The 12,491-nt window shown below is 34.9% G+C and overlaps 4 protein-coding genes across 8 annotated transcripts; 3 read left to right on the top strand and 1 right to left on the bottom strand.

Moving 5' to 3' along the window:
* Positions 1-227: 227 nt before the first annotated feature.
* Positions 228-2,824, top strand: LOC106659094. The gene is made up of 4 exons (XM_014381417.2): positions 228-947; positions 1,020-1,548; positions 1,618-2,603; positions 2,671-2,824. Exons 1-4 carry the CDS (start codon positions 819-821, stop codon positions 2,797-2,799), a joined length of 1,773 nt encoding a protein of 590 aa, XP_014236903.1. The 5' UTR covers positions 228-818; the 3' UTR covers positions 2,800-2,824.
* On the bottom strand, positions 2,814-5,362 carry LOC106659095 (cytochrome b-c1 complex subunit 2, mitochondrial). Of its 2 annotated transcripts, none has more exons than XM_014381418.2 (7): positions 5,202-5,362; positions 4,597-4,730; positions 4,319-4,510; positions 4,034-4,250; positions 3,502-3,930; positions 3,195-3,416; positions 2,814-3,045 (listed from the first exon to the last, which is right to left on the bottom strand). In XM_014381418.2, exons 1-7 carry the CDS (start codon positions 5,244-5,246, stop codon positions 2,962-2,964), a joined length of 1,323 nt encoding a protein of 440 aa, XP_014236904.1. In that variant the 5' UTR covers positions 5,247-5,362; the 3' UTR covers positions 2,814-2,961. The 2 variants fall into 2 exon arrangements, with proteins under 2 accessions (XP_014236904.1, XP_014236905.1); XM_014381419.2 differs by lacking the exon at positions 5,202-5,362 and adding an exon at positions 4,820-4,975.
* A 99-nt stretch (positions 5,363-5,461) lies between these two features.
* LOC106659093 (exocyst complex component 1) lies at positions 5,462-9,190 on the top strand. 2 transcript variants are annotated; one of them, XM_014381416.2, is made up of 10 exons: positions 5,462-6,248; positions 6,331-6,719; positions 6,801-7,037; positions 7,100-7,397; positions 7,477-7,718; positions 7,789-8,021; positions 8,100-8,464; positions 8,532-8,677; positions 8,738-8,932; positions 9,004-9,190. In XM_014381416.2, exons 1-10 carry the CDS (start codon positions 5,789-5,791, stop codon positions 9,154-9,156), a joined length of 2,718 nt encoding a protein of 905 aa, XP_014236902.1. In that variant the 5' UTR covers positions 5,462-5,788; the 3' UTR covers positions 9,157-9,190. The 2 variants fall into 2 exon arrangements, with proteins under 2 accessions (XP_014236902.1, XP_014236901.1); XM_014381415.2 differs by having other exon boundaries at positions 7,100-7,403.
* A 208-nt stretch (positions 9,191-9,398) lies between these two features.
* LOC106658999 (protein ABHD4) lies at positions 9,399-12,359 on the top strand. Of its 3 annotated transcripts, none has more exons than XM_023460069.1 (6): positions 9,399-9,712; positions 10,384-10,656; positions 10,740-10,946; positions 11,027-11,474; positions 11,558-11,744; positions 11,827-12,359. In XM_023460069.1, the coding sequence occupies exons 2-6, from the start codon at positions 10,515-10,517 to the stop codon at positions 12,034-12,036; spliced, it is 1,194 nt and encodes a 397-aa protein (XP_023315837.1). In that variant the 5' UTR covers positions 9,399-9,712; positions 10,384-10,514; the 3' UTR covers positions 12,037-12,359. The 3 variants fall into 3 exon arrangements, with proteins under 3 accessions (XP_023315837.1, XP_014236744.1, XP_023315836.1); XM_014381258.2 differs by having other exon boundaries at positions 10,580-10,656; positions 11,827-12,358; XM_023460068.1 differs by lacking the exon at positions 9,399-9,712 and adding an exon at positions 9,941-10,090 and having other exon boundaries at positions 10,580-10,656.
* The last annotated feature ends 132 nt before the right edge of the window (positions 12,360-12,491 follow it).

Genomic DNA, 12,491 nt, shown 5'->3' with positions numbered 1-12,491 from the left:
CATCGGTCAGTTTGTATGATGACAGAAAATTAAGGCCATTAAGGGGCAAACAATAATGTTTTGCATCTCCAGTTTCCAGCGCTCCGTAGTGCATAGCGCGGGATTTTTAAAAGTACCAAAAATGAGTATGAAATCACAAATAGTTATAGTTGATTGATTTAGGGATGTTTTTTGCGGCTTATTAACTTTTCTTACGAAATTTTAGATTCATTTTACTTTTTCATAAAATGCGGTAATAATTGGTGTAATTAATTTTATTAAATTCAATATTCTCGGCCTGACTTTCTTGTCAGTCCAAAAAAGGATACTGAACACGTGCTAAGTCGACCATTGATAAAAATTGTACCGTCGTGAAATTTTTATACAATTCCTTAATAGGTATTCATTATGCAAGAATTTATCAACAGGGAATTATACCAATCGATCAGAGCGTCATTCCTTGTCACGCATACAACTACCAGTGACACACCAGCCCATCCCCATGTCACTAACTTACAGCATTCTTGCTTGATTCCAGTTTTGAACTCACGTCATACTTTCTCTACACACATGTTTCTGCTCGGCACATGTGAATCAATTGGAATACTAACCTTGATTGCCTGACCGGCATAATTTTATTTTTGTTTCAACTTTACTGCCTATTATAGACGTAAATCGGTGAAATAAATTTTTTTATTATTTCGATATTAGTGCACGTGAATGTTGCTTGCACTTCGATAGTGAACCCACAGCAACTCATTTGAATCCGGGCGTTTCATTCATTTGCACGACAATTTAATCAAAATATTTGTTGCGAAAATATCAACAGCTTTAGTAAAATGGCACGATTAAATTCATATAACACTTTGTGTCCCTTGATCGATAAACAACTGCTTGGGGTTGAAGCTGATTCGACACCTGATTGTGTCATTGTAACATTAGGGAAAAATATTGTGATAAGATATCAGGTATGTGTGAAAAATATTTATCCGATAGTTTTTATATTTTAAACGTTTTTTAATAATTGTGATATCCAACAGCTTCAAGATTTAAAACAAGTCAGCAGTTGGTCATCTAAAGAAAGATTGACTTCTCAAGTTGTTTTCGATGAGTCTTCTAAATCATATATAGCAGTGTTTAACAGTAAAAACATAAAAATTTGGAGCGAAGATGAAAAAGATCTTGACAACGTCAAGAAAATCAAATTTCCAGCTATTCATAGTATTTTAACAATGAAAAGTGGACCAACTATTTTGCTTCTTGAAAATGGTTCAACTGTGTCTCTGCAGTGGGTATTAGAAAATAGAAAAAAATGGACAAATGAAGGACTTTTAGAATCAAATGAGAAAATACTTAACTCTACATTAATTAAAATGAAAGATCAAGTTTTCCTATGTGCAATTTCTACATTAAAAACAAAATATAAGTGTATCATGGTACCTTTGAAAGAAGAAACATTTATAGAAGATGTTGAACATCTTAAAAGATTCAATATTCAAAGATCATCTGAAAAATTGGTTGGCCATGTAATAGTTTCAAATAAGGAGGATGCTCAATTATTAACTCTGTGTAAGTGTTATTACTGTTTACAATTTTTATTCTTATTATTACATTAAACTTACGGTATATTTTTTATAGGGTCGGATGAAAAGTTTTATAGTTTTTCTCTGTCTTCTTCTAATGAAACATTTCCTGGAACATTAATTAGCGATATGAAAGCTGTCAATTGTAAACACCCTGTTGCAATGGTAGCGCTGAATGAAAGTACAATAGCAATGTATGGTGCAGATTTAAATGAAGAAGGAGCTGTACTTCTCATTTTTAATACACAATTTAAACTTGTTCAAGCATCTCAAAAACTCAAGTGTTATTCCAGTGATTCTAAAATATGGACAATATCAAGCAAAATATTGCTGGCATCAAATAAACATCTAGCTTTTGTACCATATTTTTTACCAGCTCAAGAAATGGACTCTTTGCTGAATTCATCATTGAGTTCACAAGAAAAAGCATATGAGGAAGTTTACTGGGTTAAAGAAACAAAGTTTAAGAATAATTCAGCCAATGATTCATTACAAGTTGGGACAGACAAAATCATGAAATTCCAACAAAAAGACTTCAATAACACTTTAATACAACAACAAATCATACCAGAATTGATCAAATCCGAAGACATTGAATCAATTGTGTGGTGTCTGAACAATTTCAAACATTTGCCGGAAGCACAATTAGTTCAACTTTTATACTTTTATACATCTATATGTAATAGAAAAAATTGCTCAATGATGGAAATTCCAGAAGAATCAAAAATCAGTAAACAGCATATCCAACATATCCAGCTCTTCAAGGCAATATTTCAAATTAAGTACTCAGATCCAGCCCTGATATCTTATTTAAAGAAAGAGATGAATTTTGATCAAATTTTAGATTTATTTACTTGCTTGATTGAGAAAGTGGATCCAAATAATGAAAACATTGATAATGATATTGATCACAACATTACAACTAGCTTGTTTAGATGGATCACACTTTTAATAGATTCACATTACCAGGATTATTTATTATCACAAGACGAAAAAGTTCTACAGCTATTAACAAAACTGTCTGAAATCAATTCCACTTATGTAAGTTTAATTTTATTTTCATTCTTGCATAAATTTACACCATGATTTATTGACATTTTTTTTACAGATTAATGTTGTTCAAAATGTTGTTAGTCTACAACCATTGTTCAAAAAGTTAAGGGATGGACAACTGATTAAATATATTCAAAATGACACAAACAAATTCTACTCTATAGAAGAAGTAAAATTATATTAATAAAAGAATCCTTATTGTTACTTAGATTTTTTTATTCATTTATTTGTTTATAATACTATGTAGTATATTATTCATGATTATTTCTTAGACTGATTCAATAAGTAACAAATGAATTTAAATTTAACAATTTCATGCCAGAAAATGCTCATATCCTAAATCATTTTACAATTGTTCGACATATGGAACCGACGAAATGTTGCCAATTGAAGCTAGAGATAATTTTCCTTTGGAAACCTTGTTTGCAGCCTATTTAACACATGTAAAAAGAATGAATTAATGTTTGTTAAAAAAATGTCTAAAGTATATTGTAAATAAATTTTCATACTATTTAATGATGAAATTTATTTAAATCAACAAAACAAAAGTTTTATAATGTATTAGTTAATAATACTTACACTTTTAACATCAGCTGGTGTGATGCTGTCAATGGCTTGAGCAATAGTTTCAATGCTTACTACGCTTCCAAAATGTACAGCTTGCTGAGCAATATTTTCATGTAACAAAGATTCGTTATCGGTTGCTTCAAGTACAGCTACTTTCAAAGCAGCTTTACCACGAGCCACATCAGCATCAGTGAATTGAGGAGCTCTTAACCATTTAGCAGCAGCTTCAGTAAGCTATTATTGAGAATATAGAGATTAAAGCAATGATGTATTATTCCTTATATAAAAAAAAGTTATAGTAAAAAAAAAGGTAATTTACTTTTCCTGCAGACGCAGCAGGTGCTGACAGAATTAATCCAAATAGACCACTATCACTGTGGCTTGCATTGAAAGCAACAGCTGCAAATGGATCATGACTTGCTGAACATAAAGCTTTATGAAGAGGAGTATTGCAAGCTCCCCATTTAACTTGTGGGCCTTCTCCTGCTACTTTCTGAAGTACAGCAAAAGCAATAGCTTCCTTTTGGTTCTTTAAAGATCCTCCTTCAACAGCCAAAGCAACGCTAGCCAATTCAGAATTGCGTTCTTTACGAACTTCACCTCCAAGATATTTTGCTGCTTTGTCTGTTGCCTCTCCAGAATTCACTTCCAGTACAGATGCAAACGATTCGATATCTGAGAGAGATACACCCGTAGAAACAACTGCACACCTTGAGCCAGTGTAATGGTTGTTGACAAAGTGGCTCAACTGTAATTAAATGATCAAAATTAAGTATCATCCATTGTCTTACATTCATACATAGATCAAACTTTCATGAATGGATGCATAAATTGGATAATATGTAACTCACAGATTCTGAACTAATCTTTCCAATATGTCGTTTTGGACAGTACAGAGAGTAACCCAATCCCTCTCTGTATGCTGCTTTATAAAGCAATTCTACTAAGCGAGCAGGAGCTGGAACTGCCGAAACTTCATATCTTATTCTAGGGGTTTCATCCTCAATCTCCCATGGTTTGAATAATTGTTTAGTAGCTGCATCTTCCAAATATTGGAGAGCTGGCTCCCTTTAGAAAAATTTTGTTATTTAGATTAAATAAATAAAAATCAAAAAATATTAAAGATAGATTCGTACAATTTATCACGAGATATTCTCAAAGTATAACAGATCGATTCCCTATCAGCATTGACAGATAAATCTCCTCCAAGTTGTTGAATATTTCTTGTTAGTCCAAAGCCTGAAGAGCGCTTGGTAGTTAAACCGGTGCATATTCTAAGCAAATGTGCAGTACCCTGGGTGTCATAAGTTTCATTTCGAGAACCTGCTCTGTAATTTTATAAATAAAAATGTTTCAAATACAACCTTAATAAGCAGTAAAATTGTATGACATTGAAAAAGAATGAATAGTTTACCTGTAAATAACTGAAACTTGGGCTGCAGGGCTACAGCTCTCAACGGCAGCTAATGTAATTTTATTGTTGAGAGTTTTGACATTTACATTGGACGATGAAGCTTGAGCTGCAGCTGCTACGGCATAGTGCCTCGCCTGAACAAAAAATATTGCGAAGGTTAGGTAAAAGTCATTAAGTAGAAAATCTGTTTATTAATTAAATGATACAATTGAAGGAGTATTACTTGATTATTTGCAAAACGCGAGATCATCTCTACGTTGAATGTAAATCCAGGAATGTAAAAATTTCAATAAAACAGAGCTGGTTTTACATAACAGACAACACGTATAAATATACTGTATGAATGTAGCAGACTGCTGCGTACATACATGCGTGACAAGTAACTCACTCTACTCGCATTATAGACGAATTTCTTTTATAAAGACTCGAGAAAAAAATTATGTAATATTATGCAAGAATATGTTAACTAATTTTCAGGATAACGATTAGTTTTGAAATTTCTAAATAAGGCCTTTAATGCCAGATCTAATGGGACTATTCGCACAATCTCGCGTAGCTCATCGTCATCGGAAACACTTATTGGCATGGTATTAGCAATACTTTACCGATGGGTTTCTCAGCACTGGGTACCTCACAGCCGAGAGAGCCATTTTTATCGATGTTCAGGTGCTCCTTATCAACAAGTTCGATGAGTTAGAGACCAAATTTATTGATTTTCCGAATCAATTTTGCGAGGAACAATGCACCAGACTACGTCGTCTAACTGGTGCAATAGCGAGCGCCTCTGGTGGATTTGCCCAAACTTTAAGTTCGTTTTACACTCGCGCGTCAAATTACATCGAGCGATAAACGGTATACGGCAGAGCAGAGGCCAATTGTTGATGTCAGCTGTGGCTAGTGTGATGATGACACTCGGTGGTCCTATCCCAAATCTTTTACAGTATATACTTAAATATGCTACCAGTGGAATAAAAATGTCCCTTCCTTCATAAAAGTGGCATTTCGCAAAGTGTTTGGAAAATGTTTCATAACTTCTATCTTTTTTGATAATCTATATACAATTTTATTACCTTTATTTAGTGGGATGTATATAATTTGATAAAAGTTTTTTGTCTGTGGATGTGTGTTTGATGAGAATTTGTTTCAGTGCCTATAAACTTTAGTTTACTATAGTCTCATAAAAAAATAAACAATGGCTGCAACAAGACACACTTTGCAGAGAGAAATATTTTCTCTCAGCGATGAAAAATTATTAAGTATTTGTCATGTTAGTAAAGCATACAAAAAAAAGAAGACAAGTTTCTTGTGCCTAGTGTCGACAATGGATATTCCAGAGACTCATGTTGTCTATCAAGTTAAAAGAAGCAGTGAAAAAAGTGCTCTAAAAAAGAAGCAATCATGGCTTCTTAGTGATATTCATACAGTAGATGGAATCAATGTAGATTCTATGGATCTTGAAATACACGCTGATAAAATTTATAAGTGGACTGCGACTAATCCTCAAGAGCGTCAAAACTTTATTAGTAATTTATATTTCTTTTCATTTGGATTACCTCAAAGACCGGATTTTAAAAATATTCCAAAAGAATGTATGACAACTGAATTGTCCAGTGTTGCTTCTACTGACAACAATAGTAATGGAATTAGTTCTGGTAAGTTTATTCAGGTGAATTCTTGATTTTGAAAAATATCAAAATCTATTTTACTCAAATCAAAACGACTTAAATATTACAGATTTTTTACAATCACCGATGACCGCGTCGGAATATCAACCTATAACGACCAATAAAGAAACCAAGGATCTATCATCATTGATGGTAAACTGCTACTATGCCATTTCCAATGCTGAACTTTTTATGGAAACGTTGTCAAAAGATTTATCAGTACTGGATGGCGAGAACATACAATCCGTTTTGGCATCTGAGCCGCAAGTATCGCAGTTGATGAACGACATCGAGGTAGCAATCGAAGAAGCCACGACCGTCGAGTCTCAGTTAATTATTTACGACGAGGCCCTAGGAAATATAAGAGAAGCCATGGAGAGAGTTGGTCAAAAAAATCAAGCTATCCATTTGGCCAATCGGAATGCTCGCCAATTATTGGAACAATTGGAGCTGGTTATTGTAAGAGAGTAACAAATACTTTGCATATCTCCACATTATACTTGAGAAATAAATCAAAAAATGTACTAATTTCGGTTGCAGACTCAACTTACGATTTCTCCGGAACACATACAAATACTCAACGAAGCCGAACTGCCAGGACATAAGGACGAGCTTGCCATAGCTGGAAGCGAATTGCTCAGAGCTGTTTCTTTTCAATTGCCGCTGGGCTTGGACAAACTCAGTGCCGTTTCCGAGCAGAGAAAGAAATTGGACAAACTCAGGGTGAAATTTTCTTTGCTGGTAGCTAGACACTTGAACAATCTCTTCATTCATTTGGTAAGTTAAGAAAATGCGATTATAGAATCATAGCAGCACAAATATACTGATTGCACTGTCAGGGTAACGATATCGCGGAAAGCGCCTCGACCCCTGGGAACGTCATGTCGACAAGTTTCAGCTCTTCCGCATCTGGAACTAAGAAAGATTTCAATTTGTCGTCACACGAGTCCATACAGAAGGAGTTAGAGCCCTACACCGAACTCATGAAACTTCTCCGAGTGCTGGACTCAAAAGCTTTTGTTCAATTAACGAAGGTCTATACAAAAACTATGAGCACGCTTTATCAGCGTAATTTCAAGACATTTTTCGAAGACGCTAAGGATAGTTTGATTGTCGGCCATTTTCAACAGCAACAAAGTACTTGTAAATAGATTTCGTTTGATAGCAGCTTTATTTGCGGTAATTAACTTATAGAGCGATTTTTTTTTCCCCGAAGCTCATCCATCGAGTAAACCCGGGAACAGCGCCAATGCTAAAGGAGATATCGAAGCTTTTGCTGCTCTGACACCTCCGCTTTGTTTACTGGGAAATGAACAATGGTCACCCCAAGGAGAAGGCACATTGTTAGATTCAGTATTGGACAATGTCTTGTCTCAGTTGCAGCCTCTTTGTCTTGCCGAGCAAGCTTTTTGCGTCAAATTTTTACACTTGGACTCGTTTTTGTCACCAACGACCAAAGTAATATTTCTTTTTACTAATTGAAATTGGTTTTAAAAAATTGTAGAATTAATATTTACATTCTTCACAGACGAGTCAACAGCCAATTCGAGATGAAACTGGAAGCTGCAGCAGCGGTTATAGTGGCGTTGATGATTTATGCAATATTCTGACTACGAGTTCAGGTTCAACAGATTCTACCCAATTGTCGAGATTAGAAAGACAAGTTAATGAGCAAGTCAGGGCTACAATGTCTGCTATATTTCCTTCGCTTGAAACTGAGCTGAATAGTTTAATATCATTTTTGGAAAAAATCGATAGTTTGTAAGTTATAGACTAACTAAACATTTTTAATTCGTTGTCAATCACATTAAATGATAAAATTTGTTAATTTTTTGTCAGCTGGTGCCTGTACGTCTTGGTGCGACTCTCTGAACACGTTATGTCAGCCCAAGATACAGGATCGTTTTTATCCATGACGTTTGCTTCATCTCTCGTCCACGCGAAACGAGCCTTTGACAAATTTATGCAAGCTCAACAGCAATCTATACTTGATACAAAAGTTAATCGAAAACACAAGTGCGGAATACTCCCTTACGTTGAAAATTTCGGTACTTTTGCCCAGACAGCGGAAATGATCTTCAAAAATTCAGACAGAAAAGTGGATTTAGAAAAGTGGTATAAAAAATTGATCAATACCATGTTCGATTCAATTGTGTGTCATAGTACGGAACATCATAAGACACCGCCAGAAGTTGTTAAAATGGGTAAGCAATATTAAAGATGGAATTTTTTAAATCATCGGAACTACGAATAATCATTTTGTAATTGTAGAAAATTTCCACCACCTACATGATTCGTTGGCGCGGTTGAAAATTTCAGTTTTGGATCATGAACGAAAGGAAGCAAAACAAAAATATCAGGAAGCTTTGAAAGCTTATGTGACACGTTACTTTGGAAGACCTTTGGAGAAATTAAATGTAAGTTTATAATTGTTAATGTTTCAATGTTGATAATAACATTTTGTTCATTCTCCTTAGTTCTTTTTCGACGGTGTACAAGCCAAAGTTGGAGCTGGTGTAAAAGAATCGGAAATAAGTTATCAAATGGCTTTTAGCAGACAAGAACTGAGAAGAGTAGTGAAAGAATATCCTGCCAGAGAAGTTAAAAAAGGACTCGAGCATTTGTACAAAAAAGTGGAGAAGCATTTGTGCGAGGAAGAAAATCTATTACAAGTAATTTTTAACTTTAGTGCACAGATTAAATTGTATGTGAAACTAACGAATATTATTATCGTATTTAATAGGTTGTCTGGCGCGAAATGCAAGGTGAATTTATTGCTCAATACACCAACATTGAAAAACTTATTCAAAGGTGCTATCCAGATAGTAATGTTACATTGGAATTTACCATAGAAAATATTTTAGAATTCTTTTCCGAAATTGCTCAATCACATTAAATTATATTTTTAAACAAATTTATTATCTGTAACATAAATTGTATTAAAAAAGAACTTGTTAAAAATAAAAAAATTTCATCAATGTTAAGTAAGCACTTTATTTATTTATGCATTTTGAGCTCTTTAAATTCCCTCATTTAGGGCGCGTTACGATTTCGCGGTGTCATTGCAACGCAAACTAGCGCACCGATTTGAGCAAATGTAGAGTTTGCCTCAAAACTGACGCCTCACTCGGTCGAATACGTGTTTGTGGGGAATTTATGTGTCATCAATGGAATAGGAAAAATGACAGTTACACATTATTACGTACGGAAATCAGGAAGTCAACATGATTTCGTTGGCAGATAGCAAACGCGTAGTACAATGTGTGTCTCTCAATGATTGTTTGATAGAGTCAAGTAGGCCAGTAAAATTGATACAATTTTCATGAATTCGATTGTGATTTGTACGTTGCGCATTGATCTATAGAAAAACGTGATAAATAATAAAAAGGTTAGAAGACAAAAAACAGATCTATGGCAGAAAGTAATGAAATTGCAGTGCTGCAAACAAGCAGGTGTGTAGATACAACAGATTTTATGTGTGTTTTTCATTTAAATTTAATTTAAAGTGACATATATAATTTGCGCGATTGCGTAGTCGAAATATTCAATGTTACAAGACATTGCAAGATATGTTTACATAGGTATAAGTGCATCTTTTGACTTATAAATATCTTCTCTGTTTATGTAATAAGCGTATATTTCAAGTGCTTGGCAATTAAAAGCGATAAATTGTTCAAATACTCAGTTTACTCGCGACACTGTTAAAAAAGTGTTGCATCATTTTTAACCGCATGTTTCAAATTAAACGTCAACCAGAGACACATGAAATATTTCACATGTTATCATGTTAAAATAGTATCAATCGTAGTATTATTCATCTTCATTTATATGTAAATAAACATTTAGTAAACAATATATATTTTTAAATATCAAATAATAATAAAAATAACTCTAATTTAATTTTCATCGCGTATTTTTGAGTATAATAAATAACACTTGAATCCAATGTCAATTATTTTACATAATCACGGAAAACTTGAACGTTATAATTAGATAATTACATACAATGTTCAAGTTCATACCTGTTGATGTTGAATCATTTGTAATTTTTTTGAGACTCATACAAGATAATGATGTGATAATCACTATCAAAGAATTATAATCCGTTGTGAAAAATTTACAGAGCATGTATTTTCAAGATTGGCATTTCAAGTGTGAAAAAATGTGAAACGAGAGACGCGTTATTGATTGCACGATTTTAATTCTTAACATTCGTGAAGTACAAGCTCTAAATAATTAACGAACGGTCAAAGGATGTATGGGATTCCGATTGATTTTCTTCCGAAAAAAGTTTGCACAACGTTTTTCGAATTTTTCAGCTGGTTTGGAGGATGGTTTAATTGGTCCCGATCATCGGCCACAATGTTGAGAACCGTCGAAAGAAAAATTTTGTCATGTAAGTGAGTGCGAAGTGATTTTTTTAGGCCTGTAAAAAACCCGACAGATTCATACTCATGTATTTAATCAATTTGATTGTAGATTTGAAAACATCATATAGAGGTTCTTACATCGACATCGGATCCGTCGTGGGAAGCTCCGACAAAATTTGGACGCTGTCGTTGAATCAACAATCCACGGAAACTCCGATTGTGCTACTCCACGGCCTCGGAGCTGGCGTCGCACTTTGGGTCTTCAATCTCGACTCTCTAGCAAAACATCGGCCGGTTTATGCCATCGATTTACTGGGTAATTTCAGCCGCCGTGGATGGTCGAGATGCGTCTCGCATATATGCATATTTATAATAACATCCGTAAATTTCATACAGGCTTTGGAAGAAGCAGCCGACCGAATTTCAGCAGCGACGCCAAAGAAGCCGAGGATCAACTGGTTCGATCGGTCGAGTCATGGAGGCGAGAAACCCAATTGGACAAATTCGTATTGCTGGGCCACTCGATGGGTGGCTTTTTGGCGGCCTCCTACGCCATCAAACATCCCGAGCACGTAAAACACCTGATACTCGCCGATCCTTGGGGCTTTCCCGAGAAGCCAAGCGAAGTCGTACAAAAGCGCAACATACCCCTGTGGGTCAAAGCCATTGCCTACGTAGTGCAACCGCTGAATCCTCTCTGGGCCGTGAGATTCGCCGGACCGTTCGGCCAGTGGCTGATCGAGACTACGAGGCCAGATATTATAAGAAAATTTTCTCCCATTCTCAAGGAGGAGCCTAGTTTAATTTCACAGTACATACATCAATGCAACGCACAAACGCCTTCGTGAGTTTTTCTTAAAATTAAGAATTTTAACATTCGTTCGTGGATTACAGGAAAGATTAAAAGTTGTTAATTTTTTATTGCAGTGGAGAGAGCGCCTTCCATGCCATGATGCAAGGCTTTGGATGGGCAAAAAATCCAATGATAAAAAGAATCGACCAGATAGATTCGTCAGTACCTATAACGTTTATTTACGGCAGCAGATCTTGGATCGACAACACGTCCGGAGAGGCCATTAAACAAATCAGATCTAATTCTTACGTTAATATACAGGTGAATTTTTCAAAATCTAATCGATCGATATTATCATCTTGGATGGATTTTTAATCATAACAATTTTTCGTCGATTCAACAGGTGATCAATGGTGCGGGACACCATGTTTATCTGGACAAAAGTGATATATTCAATAGGTACGTTCAAGACGCCTGTCTCCTGAGCGACAAGTACCCGAAGCTAGCGAACGGCGACGAAGTAAAATTAGCCACGGAAATTGCCCAAAGTAACGAGAGCGAGCCAGCGGAATCGGTCGTTGAAGCAAACAATAACAAGACTGCATCGACTTAGCCCCGTTAGCGTCTCTAAAATATTATACATAGCAGCGATGTCGATCGATACTTGTCGAAGATATATTGTACAATTGTTATATATTTTTATAAGTGTGACTACCGTCAATTATTAATTCGCACCCGATTGAAATTTTGTTATTCACGAAGAAAAAAAATGTATATTGTATGCTTGTACATATTAGCTGAAGCGTCGAAGAAAATGTGTCGTCAAATAAATGCACGCACTCGGCTTAATACAATAGACACACGATCATTGGCTTCATAATACGAGAGTGGCGTGGCTGATAAAAATCGGCAAAATATTCATATTTGTGATTGTAAAAAAAAAAAAAATAAAATAAAATAAAAAAGGAACAATAAGAAAGGAAAAATAAAGTCAAACACGTTATGTATTATTTATCGCCCAGGGTATAACGTACATTATGGTCAGTATATGCTGATGAAATCGATAAA

Source organism: Trichogramma pretiosum, unplaced genomic scaffold, assembly GCF_000599845.2.
Source record: "Trichogramma pretiosum strain Unisexual culture from Peru unplaced genomic scaffold, Tpre_2.0 scaffold10, whole genome shotgun sequence".
Taxonomy (NCBI): Eukaryota; Metazoa; Arthropoda; class Insecta; order Hymenoptera; family Trichogrammatidae; genus Trichogramma; species Trichogramma pretiosum.
This window is presented reverse-complemented; position numbering and strand designations above follow the sequence as displayed.